This window comes from Motacilla alba, chromosome 2 (assembly GCF_015832195.1).
Source record: "Motacilla alba alba isolate MOTALB_02 chromosome 2, Motacilla_alba_V1.0_pri, whole genome shotgun sequence".
Taxonomy (NCBI): domain Eukaryota; kingdom Metazoa; phylum Chordata; class Aves; order Passeriformes; family Motacillidae; genus Motacilla; species Motacilla alba.
The window spans coordinates 23,805,614-23,828,220 of record NC_052017.1 but is presented as its reverse complement, the minus strand read 5'-3'; the positions used below and the strand labels follow the sequence as shown (position 1 = coordinate 23,828,220).

Here is a 22,607-nt window from a genome sequence, read left to right as displayed (position 1 = left end):
TGGAACAGGTTGCCCAGAGAAGTTGTGGATGCCTTGTCCCTGGAAGAGTTCAAGGTCAGGTTGAAAGGGTCCTTGAGAAAGCTGATCTGGTGTCCAGCATCCCTGCCCAGAGCAGGAGGGCAGCAAATAGATAATCTTTAAGGTCCTATCCAACCAAAACCATTCTATGATTCTGTGATTTTATGACATAACTGTTCCATATTTTGTTAGGAGCAGATTTTTTTCCCCTTTAAATCAAGTTACAGTAATTGAGCTTAGCTCTATTGATATAATAACCACAGATGACACAGTTAATAGGATCTTTAATGTAAAAAGCAAATAAATAAACAACAAACCACTAATGACAGGTCTTGAGTGGTTATACCTAGACATTAGCACAAGAATGACTTGAACAGGAGATAACAGACCAGAGATTCATTTGCTTTCTATATCAACAAAAAATAACGCAAATAATTAACAGCCTTCAAAATTACATTTGTCCTTCAGTTTTAATCAAAACCACAAGGAGCAATGACTGCAGAGTGAGACACCTCAGCATTGTAGCAACACTGTGTTGAGGTCAAGGTAGCACTTTAGAAAGATGCCAAAAAAAAAACAAACCCATGGGCCACACTTTGGCGCTACCAAACTTGGACACTGAAACCCACCCCAGGGGTGCAAGGCAGCCAGGACCCCACTGGCACCCCTGACTGGCCACACGTGCAGCCTGTACAGGTCTTCTCAGCTGCTGCCCAGGAGGAGCTAGGGAAGGTTTGCCATGATGATATGGGGTTGAACTGAAAAAGTTCAATTTAAAAGTAGACATCCATTGCATGACCCTGTGAAAAACATGTGGAAGAAAAAAGTCCTAAGTTCAAAGAGCAGCTGCCCACTTCCCACATGTTGATCTCCATCTTGGTTCCCCCAAGGCATGCTTCCCAAGCACACCTGAATGAGTTTCTCAGAATATATTACTCTTTTCTTCTCACTCCTGGGTTTGGAGGTCACAGCCCTCCTTGAGTCTCTCAAGACTCTTCCAAAGTCCGAAATAAAGTTTGATGGACAATCCTTTCCCAGTAATACTCTACAGAAAGGTAGGGAAAGGCCTTCAGAAAGGTTTAGGGAAAGGAGACTGAGGTGTGGAAATATATTCAGGACAGAACTAGGGAGAGGTGTGTGAGAGAAGCAGGTCAGCTCCTTGTAGCTGCTCCCTACTAGAGAGACTGTGGAGAGACTGAGCTTCTGCCATGGCAGCTCACTGATGAGAATGTCTACAGCACACATCAGGCTGCCATGTTCTGCTGTCCCTCCCGCATTTATGAAGGAGGGACATTTCCCTCTAGCACTGGCAGGATGGATGGCACTGCTGTGCTTCCAGCCCCCACGACACATGCTAGGAGACCCTAGCAGAAGCCAGGAGCTGCCCACGTGCCTGGATCCCCCAGCATGGTGGTGGAGAGCCTGACTTGACAGGCTCAGCGCCACAGCAGAAGAGGCAATCTATTCAGTCTGCAATGACACTGGGTGCAGAAGCAGAGGCAGTATGTGACTTAAAACACCACAACAGGCTAAAAATAAACCCATTAAACAAATATTATTTAACCACACAGCAGCCAGAAAATGTTCCCTGCAGTGCTAACCTTGCCTGCTCATATGAAGTTATTTAGCGCACGTTCTTCTGGCAAGCAAAATCCTTTATTACAGGCTTGCCTGTGGTCTGCAGTAATCTAGACAGCAAAGCTGCAGCCTACTGCTTCCTCTTTCAGGATGCACCACCAGCATAGGGCAAAGGTCTTCAGGAAGTTTTGCAGGACTGTTTTCTGGGGATTGTTTTCTTTGTAGGTGGGTTGTTTGCGGGGTTGTTTGGGGTTTTTTTTATTATTGGTTTTCGGATTTTTTTAATACTAACTGAAACAAGGGGGGTAGCCCTCAATCCTCCTATAAAAACATGTGTTATTATTAGTTAGGAGCTCACCTAGGAGATCTATGTAAAGTATAACTCACTGCTATGCAAGAGGTCATGTCCAGATAGCAGGTGTCCCAGATGCTGCCAAAACGCTTCTCGGCCTCACAGACAAGTCTCCTCTTGCAGAAGATTTGGTATTTGGATACAATATGCATCTCTTACTCAATATTCCCAGTTGGATACCCATCCAAATATATCATGTGACACACCTGGGCAAATGATCAGCTACAAGAATTGTCAATGAAAATTTGCCCTATTTGCATATGGGATTTGAGGCTGGGCCTCAATGATGATATGGAAACTTTTGTACCCTGAGCTGTCATCAGACTGTTCCTGGAACAAGCCAAGAAAACATTTTCCATGATGATATGGGGTTGATCTGAAAAAGTTCCATTTAAAAGTAGACATCCATTTTATGACCCTGTGAAAAAACATGGCAGAAAAAAAGTCCTAGACGTAGAATTTCCTGTTAATTAAAATAAAGAACAAAAATGAAGTAATTTTGACTAAAGTTTTTCAAACATTTGATTTCCCCAGCTTTTCATACATGTCATATGCAGAAGCCAATGGCTCTACTTGGTGCCTGCAGCACAAGGTGTAGCCCACACAGAGAAAAAAACCTACTGGATGAAGAGGATACTTCAAGCCAGCTGGAATATATCACAGAGAAGAGAAAAAAAGTGGGTTTCTCCAATGCTGCTGCACAGAGCTGTGGCCAGAACTGACCTTCCAGAGAAGCTTCCAACAGATTTTAAACCAATATTGAGTAGGCTTAAATAAGGAAAAAACACAGAAAATTTTCCTAATAGCTGGAAAATATAAGTCTTAAATGGGAAATAAATGCAGTTAAAACTGATTAATCAGAGCACAGCAATTCCTTTTTGTACCTTCAATTAAGCTGTGCCACAGGCAACAAAGTAATCTGCAATCTGCTACTGCACTGGGTACCAAAGACTGCAGTGATCACCAAATACAGGAACAGTATTCCTTTTCTCAGAGGGAAAAAAAAAACAGTGAAGAGAAAAACCCTATAATGTAAGAACTGGCAGTTTCCCATTGTGTAATAAAGCCTCATCTTCCTGTCCTCATCTGTTTTTTAAAAAATCTGATTTTCCATGGGAAAAAAAGCATGTACTTTATAAGTATTCTGCAATTGTGCCTGGTCTATTCATTTGTCAGTATCTAGACATGTTTCTGTTTAAATCATTGTGTTTCTTCCTTTCCACTGCAACACAGTTCCTTGCAATAAACCTAATAGGTAAAGCAAGGCTGATTACTGGTTCAGAAATTTTAATACTGATTATCTTTTGGTCCTATACATCTGACTACAGTTTTTACTTAAGGAAACCAAAAAATCCAAACCCTGAATCGACTACAAAGTTTTTGCCAACACTTGCTGAAATGCTAAAAGTTCACCAGGGAGTGCAGAAGTGCCCTCCACCTCATGCAGCTGCTGGCACATCTCAGGGCCCCATTGCTGAAGCAGAGAGGGCACACATCATCACCATGCTAAGAAGATGAAAGGTGCAGCCCCCCCCCACCCTGGAGCTGAGCCCTGCTCAACCATTTCCTGAGAAATGAGAGGCTAGAAGGCTGGGAAGGAACACACATGATCCCAGCCAACACCTTCTCCCTCCTTATGTCATTTTTCCAAAGAAAGGTGCAAAGACGAATCCCTCCTGTGCAGACTTGAGTGTCCTGGCAGCCCTTGAACACTCACAAATACAGCCCCTTCAACTGCCCTATCCAACAGTATGGCAGAAAAGGGAGGATCCCAAAATTTGTGAAAAAGCGAGTGCTGAGGGCACAGCTTTTCCTAGGATCTGAGGGCAGATGCTTTTAAACCAGGGTAGTCCTACAAGACCAAAAATGTGTGCTGTGCCAATCTAGGCACTGATCTGGGACAAGCATTTTGGGTGACAGGAAGCTCGGGCCACAGGAATAGTATCCAGGCTACTTGTATTGAGTTATGAAAGAGATACAGGACTGAGCAAGTGACCACCTTTTCTTGCTCCTGCAAATCATACTTTCCAACACAGAGGTGCTGATTAGATAGAGTGTAATGCCCAACATGCATGTTGGGGTTTGGGTCCTCCTTGTGAATCTGGGTTACATCCCTGGAGAAACAAAACAAGTTCTCTCACTGCAGCCCACACCATCACATTTGAACTGTCAGACAAAACCAGTCTCAACACGTTTTTTCCTCAGGCATAAAATGCTTATTAAGACACAATTTTAGTTGTCATAAATGCATAACTGTATTGCCTAAACAAATGTGGCAATGATAGAGCAATATAATAGCTAGATCTGAGACACAAAAATATCCACTAGGCATACTCCTACTAAAAACTGTTCACTGAAAAATCTAACTAGATACAGTGGAAATTTGTTCTAAGATTGATATGAGACAGGAAAAAAAAATCCAGTGTTAGGACACAACTCAATCTCAATGTCAGCTCTACTCTGACACCAAGTAACAAATAAGAGCACTGACTACAAAATTGCCTTAATTGCACTTTTGCTACACACTGAAGCATTTGTACAGAAAGTGACATTTTTCCTATTATGAGAAAAAGCTTTTTACAGAGCTTGCTTAAATAAACTGAGCCTCACTTTTTTCTTCTCCTGTTCTCCTACACTGATTTAAAAGCATTTATTGGTAAGACACTAGTAGGTATACTTGATGGTCTCTGAGAATACAGTGGTGTACCCCAGCTGCCTCTTCCAGTAACAACAAAATTCAATTATGAAGATTTCCTCTCTGATAAATTGCTACCAAAAATTCTTGGTACCAACAAGAGGATTAGCCCCTAAATGTTTGTGTGATGTTTCTGGCAGACACAAGATGAAAGACTACTGCAATACCCCAGAATCTGGGAATACATTTTGCTTCCCTTAAATAGAAGGGCAGTCAGTGCAGAATCTGTGAGCCTTGCCAGTGTCACATCTAAGTGTTTTCTTTCTGAAGCTTTTAACTCGGGTGTATGATAAATTACAGGTGCCAGTCATATATTGCTCAGATTCAGCTGCATTCCTCCAACTTCGTGAGAAACTGGCATTTAAGTCATTCTTTCTAAAACCAACAAGTTATTACTTCACCATCCTGCGGCAGGGATTTATGATTTCTTATAATCATAAATAAACCAACTCCATCCAAGGTGCTCCAATGTTAATAATGCTCACCCTTCATTATTTTGCAGGTAGTCAGAAAGAGCCATATAATTTTGACAGAAATTTTGCAGAAATTTTACCAGAAAGTTAAAGGAAATTTCAATATTAAATTCAGATCCTGCATGCACTAATACAAAGAGAGATTAACTGCTGCAAAAATATATAGATATATATTAATAAATAGAAAGTCATTACATACAAGCCAATAGTGGCAAACAAAGAAGCAGTGTCCCTTGGTGGAGCCTCATTGCCATGGGGGAAATTCTCATCCTACAGACACACAACACAGTGTAACTATACCCAGTCACCACTGGGCATAAAATAAAATGTCATTTATATTACATGCAACTCTAGCAAAATATTTGGCAAATTTCACCATTTCCCAAAGTTTCTTACTAGTAATGCCAGAGAAAAAGACAAATAGGCAGCCCATATACATTTTGTTAGACTGTTAGACATACATACACAGAATAAGTTAAACTTTTTTCTTCAAACCAGCTATACTAATTACTGAAGCAAGCTGTAGGATATCAGTGTACTGCAAGCATTGTTCAACAAGTTAAGGAAAAGTTACGTTTTCAATTTCCAAGAGGAAGGGTGGTGACCTATAAAGTTGTAAAGGAAACCACTCACAGGATTATTTCAATACCCTTGCTAAAAACAGCCCCCTGGAATTATGAGAGTCTCTTCCTCATCCTGCTCAGAACAATTGGGAAATTATAGATAATTTAAAGTACGTTAATACACTAAAAAATAAAATAAATGCAAACAAACAAAAAACCCAGTTCTCACTCATGGAATTGCACTGCTCATTTCTCTGATTTTTCTGGTACTCACATCTGGATTTAGCTACTGGAAAGGGTGCCCCAGAATATATAACAGGTATACTTAACACTTGTTGCAGATACTGAATGGTCATTCTCTCCTGAAGACTTTGGGGACACTTTTCAATTTATCCTGAAGTCACTGGGGAAAGGCTTAACTTAAGACAAAACAAACACTCATTGCTAGAAGCTTTGTGTGAACAACATCAGACTGGATTTGACATAAACAGTGATTTTTCTTTTTTTCCATTATGATCTGAGCAAATCTTAAAAAAAGCACTATATGCACTATAAAGCACTAAAAGCACTATATTTTCTTTAAAAGCAGGACAATGAAAAAAACAGGTTTATATTGTCTACTGTGATTTATTCTACAATTTATTCATCACAGGGCTTTATGTGATAAATGTAGCACCACATTCCCTCTTAGCCCATGATTTAATTATCTGCACTGAACCCAGCAAGGTAGAGCATACTGTATCTGCACTTCAGTATGCATGGTGGGCATAAAAACAAGGGAGGGGTAAGTTTTCCAAAAAAAAACCAAAGCATTGTGTCACACAACAGAGCAGCAAACACTGCACTAGCAGACACTAATATAGCTACTTCCCCTGTCCTCAATAAATGCACAGCTGCAAATACTTGAGATACAAAACAATGTGTGTCTTAACCTATCCATGACAGAGAAGTGGGACTTAAAATCTCCCAGATCACCTCCTTCACAAGGTCTGGCCTCATCCTCTATGTTTCAGGAGACTAATTTTTAATTAATGCAATTGTTGTTCTTGGGCAGGTAAGGAAGAGGAGCATGCCAGGGAACAAGTTCATTGGGCAGATAGCTCTGCAGATACACAGGTATATGAAGGCTCTCTCCAGACAGAATCAGCACAAATTTTACACAATGGTATTAGCTACAAAATTCTATACTATTAATCCAGGTGAGGGAGGAGGATTCATTTCCAGCTTCTGGTTCTTTCTGTATCATCTTATTTCTGCTTTGCAAAGAGTCCAGGAATGTAGAGTAATTAAACTAATTTCGTAAGAAAGTGACAGGTCATGCGTCTCTTTTCCTCCTTGCTCAGCTTTCTTTTTTATAACACAGAGATACACCCTCTTCTCCTAAAGCTCGATGATAAGAGATCTCAGTGATAGAAAATTTGATCAATTACACTGGGTTTGGGATATTTTAACACTGGAAGTGTGAAAGTTTTTAAAAAATCAAACCTAAGGTAAATATCACTTCATTCAGAAGTAACTCCACTATTTTTTGTCCACAGTGGACTGGAGGTGAGGTGAAATTTGGAAATAATTAAGTGTATTCAGGGAAATGCAATATTCTGCAAGAACTTTTAAAAGAACCCATGAAAGATAGGACAGCATAGCTCCAAACTCACGTGAAAGTATCTGGCAATCCAGAGCATACTATTTTTAAAAAACTACAGCAGAGCACTGCACGACCAGCTAGAATTTGGAAACTTGCCTACTATCTGAGATAAGTCCTTACATTCCCTTCTCCAGAACCCATTGTATGGGTAAGAACCCATTGTTCTTACGTGGTGGCCACAATAATGGTGTTTGGCCCTGCAGCAGGTATTGAACTCCAGCACTTTTCTCAGCGGTTCACAGGTTAAAGGTGGATTTCTCTTTCCCACCGGTGCTCAGCCCACGGTGAGCACCACACCAGGGCTCCCACCAGCCGAACCGGCTGATTCTCTGGCTTTGGCAGGTGCCATGAATAGTACCACGGAGATCTACAAGTGACACTGACCTCGCTGAAGGGAATACACACAGCTCGCCAGCACTACTGTTATTTGCAGGTTGCCATTTGGCATTCAAGCTACACACTACGTTACCAGAAGCGCCCCGTTTCCTCTTGATTTACGTTCGAGTTTTGCAGGAGGCTCCCATTATTCGTCCATCGTGCGCCTCTAGAACGGGGACAGTGCCCGTGGGCTCCGCTCTGCAGGACCGAGCCCCCGCTCCGCCCAGGGCAGCACACGCCGGGCAGGGCTCTGCCACCCGGAGGGTCACACGCAGGCAGGGAACACACGGTTCCGTTTCTGGCCTTGCCAGAGGGAACTTTACTGATTTCAGCACACCCCGAGCCGTTCTGTCGGCTCGCTGCCCTTGCCCTGGTTCGTTCCCCGCACGGGGCGGCGAGGCCGGGTGTCCCGCGGTCCCGCCACTGCCCGTTCTCCCCTGGATACCTTCCGGAGGGCCTCCCGCAGGTCGCGGTGCTGCGGGGTGTCCCCGGCGTAGCGCGGCCCCGAGCTGCGGCCCCGCAGCGCCGAGCCCAGGCGCGCCCAGCGCCCGCCGCCACGCAGCGCCATGGCCCCGCCGCGCCGGGCAAAGGCCGGGACAGCCGCCGCGTCCCGGCAGCCGGCCCGGGGCGCCGACAGACCCCGCCCCGCCCCTCCTCCCGCTCCTCTCGCCCATGCAGCAAGTCACGGCAGCTCTCGGGTTACGGGCAGGTTTTCTTTAATGCCAACGAACAGCCATGAAGCGACCGACAAGCGGGTGGCGAGCGGGCCCCGCGCAGCGACAGAGGCCGGCCGCGGCGGGGAGCGGGGCGCAGCCGGCCCTGCCCAGCGGCCGGCGCGGGGCTCGGCAGCTTTCGCGAGGGTTTCTGTATTTTTGTAAGGAGAAATAGAAAATAAAAAGAAATCCGCTCCTGTGCTCGCTCGACACAGACCGGCGGCGGTGGGGACACGCTAGTCACTCCCTACGGGTACGGGAGGAATGTCTGCTCCAGGGGCAGGCGCGGGGTTCCTTCTCCTAAGCGATGACACAGCCTCCCTTCTCCTTGAAGGGGTTCTTGTCCTCGGGAACCCCCTTCACCAGCGGGTCCTCTCCCGACCGCTCCTCGATGTAGTTCTTGATCTCTTCGGAGCACTTGGACACCTCGAGGAAAAGGACAGAAAAGTGGCTGCGTTACGGCCGTGGGAAATGTTCATCAGTGGAGAAAACCCGTGAATTTGTATTCTCTCTCACCTTCCCACCAAGCATAAAATATCTGGCCACAGAGTGCTAAGCACGTGCATACTCAGCTTCCTTCCTCTCTTTTCACAGCCTGATATTGACAGAACATGTGAGTATCTCTGAGAATGAAAACGCCACTCCGAACAGACGTTGCTGCATAGTTAACCTTGTGTTCATAATTAGCCAGTTTATTTGTTTTATTAAGGTAAATATCACACTCTCCCTCAGCACCACCATGACTTATGGTCAATAGTTTCAGGGTCAGTAGCTTTCAATTCAGTTTCAAAGTATTTATGGCTTTATGTGTTTTTCACAAACAAAACATTCAGCAATGATTTTTCAGTGGGAATACCAATTCTTACTTTGCAGTTCTACTATAGCAATGACACACCCTGAATGAGAGTCTAACTAGCAAAGACAATTTATTTACTGGTTACCTGGGGTTATTTCAAACAGTGGTTAATAAAAGACCCTATTGTGTTTTGAGACCAAAACACTTCCCATAGCATTCATACCAAACTAGCACTGATGTAGGTAAGCCTACATAGAACCCACCTATGAAGAAGAAGAGTTAGTTTAGTTTCTGTTCACTGACACAGGAGCACATGCAGCACATGTGGTAGTGGTGTCTGTGGAGTCTGAGAGTGCACAAGTGAATGTCTGGGGCTTCTGAGGTTCCTCATGCACACACATCTCTTGCTCTCTGTGTCAGCAGAAACTGTCCCTAGATGCTCAAATACCTGTCATGCCTGAGGACACACTCCTGCTCTGTCCCCACCTGCTCCCTTCCTACCCACAGGCCCTGCAGTGGTACTGCTGTGCAGAGTCAGCAGCAGGAACCAGCTGTTGGCCAGGCCACCAGATGATTAGTATTTCTAATTTAAGGCCCCTTGCCTCCTCTGTTAACTATATTTTATTTCAAAGGTAAAACTACAACAAGAGAACCAATGAATTTACTTGCTGCATCACAAACAACAGAGCATGGCCTGTGCAAAATTAAGCTTTAAGCCATCAGAAAGAACAGAGTTAATTCCCAATTAAACAGTGCATAAAATAAGATCTAGCTGCCTTAGAGCAAAGAAGAAGCTGGACCTACAAATCCCATTACACGTGTCTTGTTTTTCTGTGCCTTGCTGGCTTTGTTCATTCAAACTGGAGCACCTAACATCACAGTACAGTTGCACGCCAAAGCATATGAAGGACCAGGGTTTTACTTCAGTCAGCACTGAAGGATCACTTTCACTTATAAGAAAAAAAGCCTGCTTAGAATTTATCTAAATAAAAAATTTAGAATTTTTTATTCATTCCAAAGGCCAGTTCCTTTTTATTTCATAAAGTGGTTAGTGAGGGTCAAGAAAATTTTGGCTGACATTTTTATTTTGGTACCAACAGTAATGTGGTTTCTGCATTTCCTGTAACACACATACAGGTGCCAGGGGACTGTGACAACTACAACACAAATTTCATTCTCACAGTGAAACTTCTGTTACAATGCACTGGTAGAATTAAGCATGCTTCACTACAGGAAAATTGAAAAATACCCATTTTCCTAAAGCGATTAGGGTTTTGGTTTATTCCAAAAACATAGATAAGTATTTTAAATTATTATTATTATTTCCAAAACTTTATATCCTGCAGAATGTATTTCAGTTGTCTAAGAATCATCTCTGAGAGATGATATAGGTATCAACACTAGTTGGATGCTGAGCCCTCGATACTGCTGGAGCTTTAGACTATACTGTAACATCTACAATCACTGATACCCAACTCACAGCTAAAATGTAACTCTGGCATTTTTATTCTTGGGGCAAAACCTAGACCTTCAATGTAATCATCAAGACTAATGCTACTGATTCCCATACAAATGTATTTTTTGTCCCAATTTGAAGGGTTTATTTAGGTGTAATTTGCCTCTGCTGGCATGCAGAATTAAAAAAAAAAAAAAAAAAAAAAGTTTCATCACGGAGCAAGATCAGTTCTGCACATCTTTCGTCTATAGGAGATATACAAAACCATAAACCTTTAAGGGGAAAGTATTGGTGGAAAGGAACAATCAGCGTAAATGTCTAAATATCTATGGAACAAGGCTGGCTGGGTCACGGCTCGGCACGGGCGGTGCTTTGGCTGCTGCCCGGGCACTGCCCAGCACGGGAAGCGGGGCGGGGACGCGGGCAGCCGAGAGGCGGCTACGGGCCAGGCAGGGTGCAGAGCCGCGACAGGGCTCCCCCGGCTTCCCCGGGGAGGACCACCGCGCCCCTAGCACCAGCACGTCCCCGGGCGCACTGCCTTCAGGAGAAGGGAACGGAGCGCGACGTGCTCCTCCCTCGCCTGGCAAGGCGGTCTTGGGACGGCCTCGGGCGCCAGGCACTCAAGGGGAGGGGAAGTTAGAGGGTGCCAAATCCACCGGGAACCGCCGCGGCGGGCAGGCCCGTGCCAGCCCCTCGGGGCGCTTTATCCCAGGGATGGTGCGCTCCTTTCCCGGCTCCACAGCCACCCCCGGCAAGGAGCGGCGCTCCTACGCGGTGTTAGCGGTGCTGTGCCAACAGCGCCGTCCCCGGCCCCTGACCCAAAGTGGTGGCAGGACCCGTCGGTGCAAACTGCGGCCGTCCCAAAACCACCGCGGCTCTGTGGACGAGCGGCTCCCACAGCACCGCCGCCCGAGGAAGGGGCTCGCTCCCCGCTCCACACCCGGCCCCGCCGCCCGCCGGGCAGCTTCGGGCCCCTTCTTCACGCCCGCTCACCGGCTGCCTTTCCAGCTTCACTTCTTTCCGGAGCTGCTCCACTTCCATTTTCAGTTTGTCCTTCTCGCTCAGGTCCTCGATGTTGATGGCCGGCATCGTCTACACCACCGAAGCGCGCAGGGAACGAGGACAAAAGGTTACGTCTGGGCAGCGAGGGCGCCGGGGCCGGAGCCCCCGGGCGGTGGCGGGGCTGTGGGACGGCCGCCCCCGGCCCGCCCCCGGGCTCTCTCACACGCTGCCGGCCGGGTTGCCCCGCTGCTCGGCGGCGGCCGCTTCCTCTCCGGCGCGCCCGCACCCCTTCCCCGCGCCGCTCCGGCCTTTAAACCTGCGCGCTAATCCCCCCTAACCGGATTAGAGCCCGGCCCGGCCCCGCTGCCGGGGCGTTGACACGGGCCCTGCCAGCACAGGGAGGTCCGGCCATCCCAGCAGGAGCCGGGAGATGGAAGACCCTCCTGTGCTGACCTCCCTGGCTTCACCCTCAGCGACTCCAGTGCAGGGCAAGAGCAGCGAGGTCGGCTGGGGCTTTTGGCCCAGCAGTGAGATCTTTCTCCCCACCACCTTCTCCCTATGCACATCCTGGCCATAGAAATGATTCATGCTCTGTGCCACCTGCGTCGTCGTTGGGCTCTGTGTTCTCCCCAGCTGCTAAGGCAGAAGCAGGTGGTGTGCATGGGTACGTTCCTCAATACATGTGCATTACCACGACAGATAAGCTGGACTGGAGAGGGGAAGAAACTGCTCCCATATAAAATGCCTCAACAAGTGGCCAGCCCATCAATGACGGACATTGCAACTTTTTGGTAGGTGTGTCTGCAAAGCAGAATTGCAACACTGCATTAGAGGGTTATTGTGCCTGGCTTGCACAAGGGTCTCTGAACACATGGAGTTATGACAGGTGTTGGGGTGGAGTACCCAACATAAGGGAAGTGATGCATTCAGAAAATGCAAGAAGGAGTTAGGAAATTCTTCTCCTGTGGTTGCATATAGTTTTGAGGTCTAGATCCCAAATAGGTTTCTATGCTTTTACAAACCAAGTGGTCCCTCCATGCATGTTTGTACAGCACGTAGCAGCTCTCATCCTAGCAGCTGCTTCCCTACAATAGCAATGGAAGCACAATTCAGGACCCCTGAGACAGAACATAACTACAGGCCATTAAAATGGGCTTGCAGTCTTTCTGTTATCCGCCACTTCAAAGATCTTTATAGGCAGTTAGCCCTCCCTCTTTCCTCCCCTGTTTTTTCCCATTAAACACACTCTTTTCTCCAGCCTCTTCCTACTCACCAGATGTGAGCAGCTGTCAGCAGCATGTAAGATTTACATCTTCTCCAGCACTGCTTCTATAGTGCTCTTGGGGTTTCTATTTGTTTTACTTCAGCCAGTTCACTAAAATCAGTTTCTCTTCCTCTCCCTATGGCTACCATCTTCCCAGCTGGTGGTATGCACTTTCTATACCCCCATACCCTACACTGACAGCTGCATTCCCAAATCCCACCAGCTGCTGGTCCTGGGCCAGTCAAAACAGGTGGAAGGAGCTGGCTGGCCAGTGTCTCAGAACAGCCCGGGCTGTTGGTGGGAGCAGAAACATTGTGGTGTGGAGAGGCAGAGAGCATGTGATGTGGTGGAGGCAGGTGTAGGGTGCAGGAGTGAGCTGAAGGTGGATTCTGGCACACCACTGACACAGTTAGGGTGGGAAGAATTTGGTGTCCATAGCTTTGTAATGGAAAGCTTTCACTGACCTGTCTGCTGACATGACTGGCTCTGCAGACGGCAGTCAGTAATGCAGTTTCTGCCACTCGCTGTGTTAACTTTTTATTGTGGTTCATATATTTTTTACAGATATTTACCTAAGTTAAAGAAAAGGAGAAGCTGAATAGCAGCATTGATGGATAGGTGGCTTTAAATCAGACTTTGATTTCTACGTGTCTGTGCACAGAGGAAATTGAAAATATTGAAAATGGTGTTTGCATTACAGCATTCACTTTGCTGCTATTGTTTAAAGTGGTATTTAAATTTCTTTCTTTGCAATTCCAAAAAATGTCATGAAAACTAAAGGACATCAGTCTAGGACAACATATTAAAGAACATCATATTAAAATCACTTTAGTTTCCCAATATTAGAAAGATGACCTTTTGCTTTCTTTTGGAAATAGAAAAAGTATGTGGGTTTTTTTTGTTTGTTTCTTGGTTCTTTTCTTCTGGAGGAACATAAGCTTTGATATAGCTGCTCTGCCTAATATGCTGAACAAAATCCCTAAAAAGGAGGACACCCTTTAGTAACCACTGTAGCTATAAGAATCCAAAACATGGCAGATATATCCCATCATGATGACTCTTGTTACTAAAGCACCCACTTATACTTTAGCTACTGGAGGTTCTGAAAAAAAGAGCAGTTCTGAAAAAGGAGGGAAAGAGGTGCCATTTATACCCTTTCAGAAGTCATGTAGGTGGAGTAGCGATTAGACTTGCTCCTTTGTTGCCTTTATGAAAAATAAAACTATGTCAGGAAGCTAGGTTGTAGTCCTCCACGACGTAAGTAAAGCACAGAAACCATGGTGACAAAGTCAATTGGAGTAATCAGGGTGCCCTGAAGCGCCTCCTGCTTACAGCCCATGCAGACTGTGTCTTCTTTCCCGCAGGCCACAGATTTCCAGGGCCCTGTATTGCAACCCATGGAGGGCAGTACCTGCCTGCAGGACTATGGCCTAATGTCACTGTAAAGGGAGCAGAAAAGAACAATAGGAGATCAGATTAGTTTGTCGTTATCTATGGAGAGCACGCCTAACACGCAGCCACTCTTATCTCCCTTACTATATTCAGTCTGGGGTAAATACTAATTAATGCAATGTGTCTAATAGATTAGAGAGGGAAAGTGTGCTGTTTGCTGCTCACCCCCTCCTCCCACAGATCACACCTCATTGCCTGGTGGGGTTACAATCTGTAGAATAAACCAGGTCATGGTATTTCCTGAAATCCATCCCTCTTTGCACTGCCAGAGTTGTTATCCATTCGGCCCCTCGAGTTTCCCCAGAGTCCAGGCCCTCTGATGATGCCTCATTTTCTCAAGTTCATCAGCGTTTTACACTAGGGAGGTAAACTAATGCCGTGTGTCTGTCTCGGCGGCACTCGCTAAGCAGCCTCTACTCGATCCGGCTGGATCGGGACCTGCAGCAGCATCAGCGTTTGGTTTTCGGCGTCCCACCGTCCTCTACCCGGAGCTTCCGAATAGGGAGCGGCCTCGGCGGAGGGGGGGAGAAGGCGAGGATGACGGGGGGAGAGAGGGGGGCTTTCGCTAAGTGACCTGTCCCGGATTTCGCCGTGACTTACAGGACAGGCTCTTTGAGCATCATCCCGTAACGTGAGTGGGGCGGGGGGTGGGCCCCAGCCAGCTCGCCGCAGCCCGGGGCGGAGGCCTGTGGGCTATGGGCGGCGCAGCCCTGCGGAGAGGCAGCCCCGGCGGCGCCCCCCGCTGCTCCCCGCGGGCGGAGCGGGGCGGGGGCTGCCCGCGCTCCCGGACTCCCGCATCGCGCAGCCTCCCGCGCCCCGGTGACGGCCGGGTCAGCGGCGACCTCCTGCCCCGCTGAATCAGACCTTCCCCTCCCACCACCTGCGCAAGGAGGCGGCCCGGGGAAGACGCCTCGGTGCATATAAAGCGCTGCCGTCGGAGAGGAAGCGCCGCTCGCTCCCGGGACCCCGCTGCCGCCCGCTCGCCATGGCCCCCGGCCGCCGCCTGCCGCTGCCCGCGCTGCTGCTGCCGCTGGCCTGCGCCGCGCTGGCCCAGCGCCCCCTCACAGGTAGGAACGGGCCCCCGGTGGGACCCCGCGGGGCCGGGGCCGCCCCGCCGGCGCGGTGGCCTCAGCCCCGGTGGCTGGTGTCTCCGCAGAGAAGCAGCGCGCCTGCCTGCTGCCCCCCGAGGAGGGGCCCTGCCGCGCCCTGGTGCCGCGCTGGTACTACGACCGGCACACGCAGAGCTGCCAGGAGTTCACCTACGGGGGATGCTACGGCAACGCCAACAACTTCCTCACCTTCGACGACTGCGAGAAGAGCTGCTGGACCATCAAGAGTGAGTCCAGGGACCGGCAGTGCCGCAGAGGGCCCCGGGGTGGCAGGGGGCTGGACGGACACACCGGGGAGGCTGCTTGGCTTTGCGGGACGCTTTGCACGCACCCGATATATCATAGAGTCTTAGAATCTTAGAGTTGTTTAGGTTGGAAAAGACTTTTAAGATGATCGAGTCCAACTGATGACTCTCCTGCTTGTTGCGGCTTCTTGCTGATGTCAATTTTGGGAGAAAATACAGAGTCAGTTCACCCAGAGATGACTTGTGGAATTTATCTATTAGTATTTTAAATGTGATTTAATATTGCACTTACTCGCTAATTAATGCATTGGATTCCTCCAGAAAAAAAAGCAGGTGGGACAAACTGGGACTTGCCTTCAACTGAAGTAATACAGTTTCGCCTACACTACCGTGTTGTTCTGTATGCAAAGCATGAAGGGCTGGCTTTACAGAGGAGGATTTTTTTTTTTCTGCAGAAGTGCCCAAATTATGCCGGATGGAGGCTGATGTAGGACCTTGCAGGAGTTATCTAAGAAGATATGCCTTTAACTTGAGCTCGATGAGGTGTGAGGAATTCATCTATGGTGGCTGTTATGGAAATGGCAACAACTTCAGAGATTTGCAGTCTTGTGTGGACCACTGTCTGCCAGAAAAAAGTAATGGTTGTTCCAAATTTTTAATAAAATAGATGGTTTGAAAGTGATATGAAAATGATACTTCATTTGATATTTTCCTATTAATACCCATACAGTGGTATTTTTGAAGACTTGTGTAAAGCAGATGTTTATATTGTCAACTTTAATTTTAATATGTTGTCATAGCTGTTACTGGGAGAACAAAAATGCTGAGATCTTAAATACACCCACAGCTATAGCCAATCAATTTATTGACTTCTAGAGAGCTGTACAGGTGTATCTGAAGAGAAATAATAAGGTTGAAGATCTGTGTTGAGGAAGATGTGTCAGAGATTGTTGCAGTCACATTCATGGAAGTGGTAGTGTAATGTAAAGCAGAAGCACCTTTCTAAAATTCAGGCCTGAGAGATGGTGGTAGGTGGCTCAGGTTTTTGGCACTCAACAGCTCAGCTTCTCACAAAACTGAGACACCTCATGTGGTTCTTCACTGCCTCTCCATCTGAGCTTTAAATAAGATTGCTGGCAATTATGAGCAGGTGACTGTAACTAAGTTTTGACATGAACACCAGATTAATATCTAGTTCAAGGCTAGAACTAGGCTCTTTGAAGATCTACCAGAATGTGTAAAAGCTGTCACTGCCCTAAGTATTATTGTGCTTGATGACATTTATTTGTGGCTGATGACAGATTATCAGCATTTTCTTAGGTGAAAACTGAATTATTTCTGTTGCACGTACAATGAGTTGATAAAGGGCTACAGCAGAAAAAAATAAAATTTTGTTGAGGCAAAAAGAAACATGCTCTCAAGGAAAGTTGTTGGATTTGTACTTTTTGCTGCAAGCAGAATTTGCTGGGAAAATCATAGCAAAGTTGTGCCTTTCTTTTTCTCTATAGAGGTTGTTCTACTGAAATTATTGCGATATTCCTATATATACAGAATAAGATTATGTAAAAATCTTTGCTGTCATGTGTATAGCATCACAAATGGGGATAGCTGATGAATTTCACTTATGGGATCTAATCCTGTTCTCTAGGATGGTCAGTTGATTTCTCAAATTCACAGCTCACAGGAATAAGATGTAGAAAGTCTCTGAAGTTACCGGTAATTGTTTCAGTTCGAGGGGAAAAAGCTGTTTAGACACAAAATTTATTTCAGGATCAATTTTAAGAAGCCACACACAGAGATTACATTTATGTAACTTTTCTCGCTCTCTCTCTTCTTTTTTTCCTTTGCCCTTTTTTCCCAAGCTGGCCCCTTGCTATGCTATAGCCCAAAGGATGAAGGACTGTGTTCCTCTTCTGTGCCTCGCTATTACTATGACACCAAGACTAAATCATGTAAAGAGTTCAGATATACTGGCTGTGGTGGAAATGCCAACAACTTTGTCACTGAAATGGATTGCTACAATGTCTGTAGAAAAGGTAAGGGTTTTTTAGTTTTGGGGATTTTTTTTTCTTTCTTCTTTTTTTTTTTTTTTTTGTATTTTGTCAGTCACAAGCAGTTAAAGAAATCCACATACCAGTAAGAAGTATGTGGATAGTGTTCTTTCACTCACCTTGCCTTGCTACAGGGGTATGCTTTTTGCATTTTGGACTCTTATGTTTTTTAAGGGCAGGGAAATTTGAAAGGCAATGCTAAATCCTTCTGGCAAGATCAGTGTGATATGAGGTGGTTACACCATATTTGAATGAAATGACGAGGAGGGCACACAAAAAGACTAAGCCTACTTCCTAGAGACTACAAGGAATCATTCTTTAAGCTGTTCAGTACCTCCACGACCGCTGATTAGGATACCCTTTTATTCTAGATAGTTTTAAATAGGATTAAAGTCCGTTGTGAAATCAATTCACTTTTTTCCTTTGCATTTTCAGAAGTTATCATCCTTCCTCAATTCCCTGTTGCCTACTCACATTTCTTATTCGCATTACTAAAGATTTCTGCCTCATCAGTTGTGCTGTGTCAGCTGTTTCTCAGGCTGTGGGGGGGAAAGCTAGGAATAATTAATTTTCTTAATGCTTTTATTCAAACCAGCAGTGACTGTGCTTGAAAATCAAAACAGTTGTACTTTTATTTGCAGTCACATTGCAGCTAATGCTAGTTTTAATATTCTAGTTTAATTAATTTGATAGGAAAATGAACGAGAGAGATCGAAAATTTTATGTTGTTGCCCAGAACACTTAGAAAGCAGACATAGTGCAGTATATTAAAAATGGATACTAATGGGAAAAATATTTAAGGCTGTATCAAGCATGTACATTGCCTTTGGGAAAAAGAAAAAGGGAAAACTAAAAAGCAGCTCTGTTTTAAACATAATAAGCACAAGATCTGAGTACCTCAGTATTGAAGTTGCATAGTCAGAAGCCTTATGCTGGGAGAAGATTCTTCAGTTCTGGGCTGGAAATCCAGGGCTGGGGCACGGATTGTGCCCTGGGCACAGTCCTCAGAAATAAAAATACTGCCTGGCATTAGTCATGACAGTAATATTTCTGTGGATGACAAGTCTGAGTGGGTCTCTGCCATTGTATTATGAGAGAGTCTCTAATAGTATGTTAAGTTTATCTGAGATGCTTGTGATTATCTAATTTGCATCCATTGCTACCTGTGAAGTGGTTGGGCCAGGCTCCAGTGTGGAGAGTTCAGGGAGAGGAGGAAGGAAACTGCTTCTTCAGCGCTCACCTCCACACTGCCCCTGCCCACACCCAGCCAGATTCATCTTCCTCACGTCTTTTTCCCTTTTTCTTTTTCTTTTTTTTTTTTTTTCTTGTATGTGTGTGTAAGACAGAGGTAAGGAGATGCTGTCTGTCTTGTAACTAGAGCACCAGATAGCCACATGCAAAGTATCAGTTACAAGCTTTTTCATCAACTCAGGGATTTCACAGTTCAGTAAGGCTTGGTACATCTGAAGACCAAAGTCAAGGGCATAATTAGTGCTGATTAATGTTGTGTTATGCCTATTCATTTCTAGAGCTTGGGAGTGCACAGCAACATTAAGCAAATAATTCAGGCAACTTAAGCCACTCCTCCTCTTCTGCTTCCATTATTTCCTCCTCAGCAGCTTTCATGTTACCTCTTGGAGTCTCAAGTTGAATTCAGTTGTACTTCCCTCTGAAAATATACAACTGTTTGTTAAATTGATCTATAGTGTTTTGAGTGAAAAGGTTTGTGGTTAATTTCATCTTTAAAAGTTTATACTGGAAAAGAAAGCAAATGCATTGGGGTGACAGCAAAAGAATTGGGAACTGGCCACAGTGGCTCTGCGTGCTGGCAAATAGGTAGCATAAAGACAAAGAATTTTAGTCAAGATTACAGAATACTTGTTTTATGAACTGCTCTCACAAAATTCATGCAGCCTTTGAAAGCATGTCTGACATTAGCTCTGACTGTCTTGGGCCACTCTGCAGCTTCTGTGAGTTTTGTGCCGAAGCTCAAATAATTTTACATCTCCCACAAGCACTGGCTGTGTTTTAACCTTTGTCCCACTGTTCAGAGAAATGTAAGAATAGGTTGGGGGTTTTTTTTGTGTCTGATTTTTTTTTTTGGTTTGGTTGTTGGGTTTGTTTTTTGTTTTGTTTTTTTTTGTTGTTGTTGTTGTTGTTGTTGTGGGTTTCTTTGGTTGTGGTTTTTTGTTTTGTTTTGTTTTGTTTTTGGGGTTTTTTTTGGTTTTTTTTTTTTTTAATAGAGAGTAGTGTATTTAGTTCCATTCTGCTGTCCCTGCAGGACACTTGGATTAGGCTTTGATGGCTGATCAGGAAAAGAGCAGCAAAGTAGGATTCCAGTGCCAAAAGTGAATGCACTGGCGACCTTACAGTGTGAGAATAGGGAATGCAGAATACATGTTACAGTTTCTCGTATGTTTATTATTATTGGACAGTGAACAATGTAACATGAACAAAACTCTAACAAGTAGTAACAGTTTTGTCATTCAGTTTCCCTAACTGCTTCCTTTGTTTTTTAGCAGGAAATCAGAAACCGAGTATCAACAGGCCAACAAATTTATCCCGCAGAAAAATAGTGAGAAAACTGAAGAAAAAATCTCAGATGTATAACCTGAAGTCTTAAAGCTGATGTGCACTTGGATGTTTGAAACACTTTTTGTCGATTCCACTTTATTCTTTTGTAATATATTTTTCACAAAGTTTTATACTGACATAGTTCTGTCTTTCAGAGCTGCTTTTTACGCAACTTACTTTTTTATAAGAAACTGCGTTTAATAGAAGAACAAACCTAAATTTGGTTCTTCTGCTGTGTTGTCTTTGCAATAATATATTGGAAAGACTTGTTTAGATTTCCATGTTTTTATGGGGGGAATGTTACTACTGCCTTGGGAAAATATTTCAGCTGTTGCAAATCAGTTAAAATTTGAAAAATCAAATGTTTTATTATAACTAAGAAGAGTCCAACACTGAAAATCTACCATGGAATTTTAATTTTTTTTTTTTTGCATCCTCTGCTTGCTAAAGAAAAGGAACTTTTCACAAGTGTGTTCAGAGGTTTATTGCCCTGCCATTTGCATACTTTGGCCCTATCATTTAAATAGATGATCATTTACCTTTAATATTCAGAGTAAAGACTTTCAGAAGCCTTCATAACAGTAAAAAAGTATAAATTTAAATACAGATCATCCCACAGGACAGAATTTGGAATAGGGATGCCTTGATAAACACTCTGACAAAGGCAATGAATAAACTAGTTGAGTGTTAAAATAAAAGTGTAGCCATTACTTTTCATGACATTTGAAATTTTTGCTAAGTTATTCCAGATCCTCATATGGCATTAATCAGCATAGTTTCACTGATTTTAATGGAGCTATGCTGATTACATCTGCAGAGGATTTTGATATTTGTGATAATGCAGTAGCTGTTGACGCAGAGCAGCAGAAGTTTCTGCAAATTTCTTCTGCAAAAGAGTAATCCCTCTTTTGAGGCACTTTTGTATTTCTTATGGTAGGTTATGCCTATCGTGAAACTTTTGCACATTCTTTTCTATTTTGTATTTTAGTCATGTCTGAATTTCAGTTAATTTCACCTACAATATTTTCTAAATAAAAATTCATAAGTAATGTTAATAAAATGCTTTTTGTGGAAAAAAAAAGCTTGTTCTGTCATTATCCTGAATGAGTTGTATATACCAATATGTGTAATGGAGCCCATAATTTGTTAATTATGACTCTGTTAGAGTTTAGTTGTCTCTTCAATCATTTCCTTACACTCAGGTCTTTATTTGAAGAAAGCCAATAAATTGCATTGCTGTTAATCATCCCCAGCAGTTTCGTAGCTCAGATGGCTTTCTCAAAAGAACTGCTCTCAAAGGAGTGCTTAGTTTAGCTTATTGTCTGCTGCTGGTCTCTTGTTTGATGTTGCACTATCTGAATAGCTTTTGTGCAGGTAACAAGCTATTTGTTTGAAATTACATTGGCTTTCAGTTAGAATAATTCAGGTATGTGCTTTAAACCTGTTTCAGAGAGGGAACGTGATGGGCAAACTAGTCAAGATCTGATTTTCTTACTGATGTTTCTCTCACTGCCAGATTTTCAATTAAAGCAGTTGTCTGTGCTTGCCATCGTCTTTCTATCACTCTGTTTGTGGTTTTTGGTCTCAAAACCCCTTTTTATTTTAATCATCCCTTGCTTAGTGCAGATGAAGGAGGACACTGTGGCACACAATGTGACACAGTTTTGAGTGCTTGTCCCATGCCAAACCTCTTGGTAGCCAGCCTTCAAACAGAAAGGGACCAGTATGAACTCCTTGAGGGAGCCAGGGCACAATACCTGTGGGCATTGCCTATATCCCTGTCTGTAGGTTGTGAACTTTGGCTGTGCTGTTTGGAGCAGCAGCCCAGAGTGTCCTCTGAATATCTTCATACATAATATAAACATTTAGGGCTGTGGTTTTTTCATGTTCAGACCATGGCTTATAAAAACATAAACCTGTTTAGGGAGTTGAAGTTCAATTTAAACACAGCTTATAACTGTAAAGGATGGCTGTCTTTTAATAGCGACACCATGGGGTATATAGTATATATAATCTTAGGAATCATGTTTGAGAAATTATTATTACTCCTTATCTCTCTGTGTCTTTGACTTTCATAGGGGTATCTTTGGATGGGATACAAAAGGGCACCTAGAATTTAAAGGGATCCTCAAATCTGAGAGCAGCTCCACTCTTGTTTTTGATCCAGAAATGGGTGCCTTGAGTAATGCAATACCCTGCTCAGGTCCTGGAAAGGATCCAAGAGTTTGGCACTCATCTGTACA

At 44.5% G+C, this 22,607-nt stretch overlaps 3 protein-coding genes across 4 annotated transcripts in view; 1 reads left to right on the top strand and 2 right to left on the bottom strand.

Annotated features, from left to right (window-relative positions):
- LOC119697062 (probable acyl-CoA dehydrogenase 6) overlaps positions 1-8,337 on the bottom strand; it is an 81,281-nt gene extending 72,944 nt beyond the window's left edge. Inside the window, exon 1 of the mRNA XM_038127145.1 lies at positions 8,148-8,337. Coding sequence (XP_037983073.1) covers positions 8,148-8,270 — 123 coding nt within the window. The 5' untranslated portion in view covers positions 8,271-8,337. The remainder of the gene's footprint in view (positions 1-8,147) is intronic.
- Positions 8,338-8,401: 64 nt separating this feature from the next.
- Positions 8,402-11,985, bottom strand: LOC119697064 (guanine nucleotide-binding protein G(I)/G(S)/G(O) subunit gamma-11). Its single transcript, XM_038127147.1, has 2 exons — positions 11,661-11,985; positions 8,402-8,841 (listed from the first exon to the last, which is right to left on the bottom strand). The coding sequence occupies exons 1-2, from the start codon at positions 11,754-11,756 to the stop codon at positions 8,716-8,718; spliced, it is 222 nt and encodes a 73-aa protein (XP_037983075.1). The 5' UTR covers positions 11,757-11,985; the 3' UTR covers positions 8,402-8,715.
- Positions 11,986-15,070: 3,085 nt separating this feature from the next.
- TFPI2 (tissue factor pathway inhibitor 2) lies at positions 15,071-21,445 on the top strand. 2 transcript variants are annotated; one of them, XM_038129419.1, is made up of 5 exons: positions 15,071-15,452; positions 15,542-15,721; positions 16,195-16,374; positions 17,602-17,775; positions 20,313-21,445. In XM_038129419.1, exons 1-5 carry the CDS (start codon positions 15,371-15,373, stop codon positions 20,411-20,413), a joined length of 717 nt encoding a protein of 238 aa, XP_037985347.1. In that variant the 5' UTR covers positions 15,071-15,370; the 3' UTR covers positions 20,414-21,445. The 2 variants fall into 2 exon arrangements, with proteins under 2 accessions (XP_037985347.1, XP_037985346.1); XM_038129418.1 differs by having other exon boundaries at positions 15,078-15,452; positions 20,310-21,445.
- The last annotated feature ends 1,162 nt before the right edge of the window (positions 21,446-22,607 follow it).

What these genes read in the sequence shown, in the direction of transcription:
- TFPI2 (XM_038129418.1), top strand. Translation starts at nt 15,371, where the DNA reads ATGGCCCCCGGCCGCCGCCTGCCGCTGCCCGCGCTGCTGCTGCCGCTG. An exon ending in GGCCCAGCGCCCCCTCACAG is followed by an intron (nt 15,453 to 15,541) that starts GTAGGAACGGGC and finishes GTGTCTCCGCAG; the next exon opens with AGAAGCAGCGCGCCTGCCTG. An exon ending in CCACTGTCTGCCAGAAAAAA is followed by an intron (nt 16,375 to 17,601) that starts GTAATGGTTGTT and finishes TTTTTTCCCAAG; the next exon opens with CTGGCCCCTTGCTATGCTAT.
- LOC119697064 (XM_038127147.1), bottom strand. Translation starts at nt 11,756, where the DNA reads ATGCCGGCCATCAACATCGAGGACCTGAGCGAGAAGGACAAACTGAAA. An exon ending in TGAAGCTGGAAAGGCAGCCG is followed by an intron (nt 8,842 to 11,660) that starts GTGAGCGGGCGT and finishes CTTTTCCTCGAG; the next exon opens with GTGTCCAAGTGCTCCGAAGA.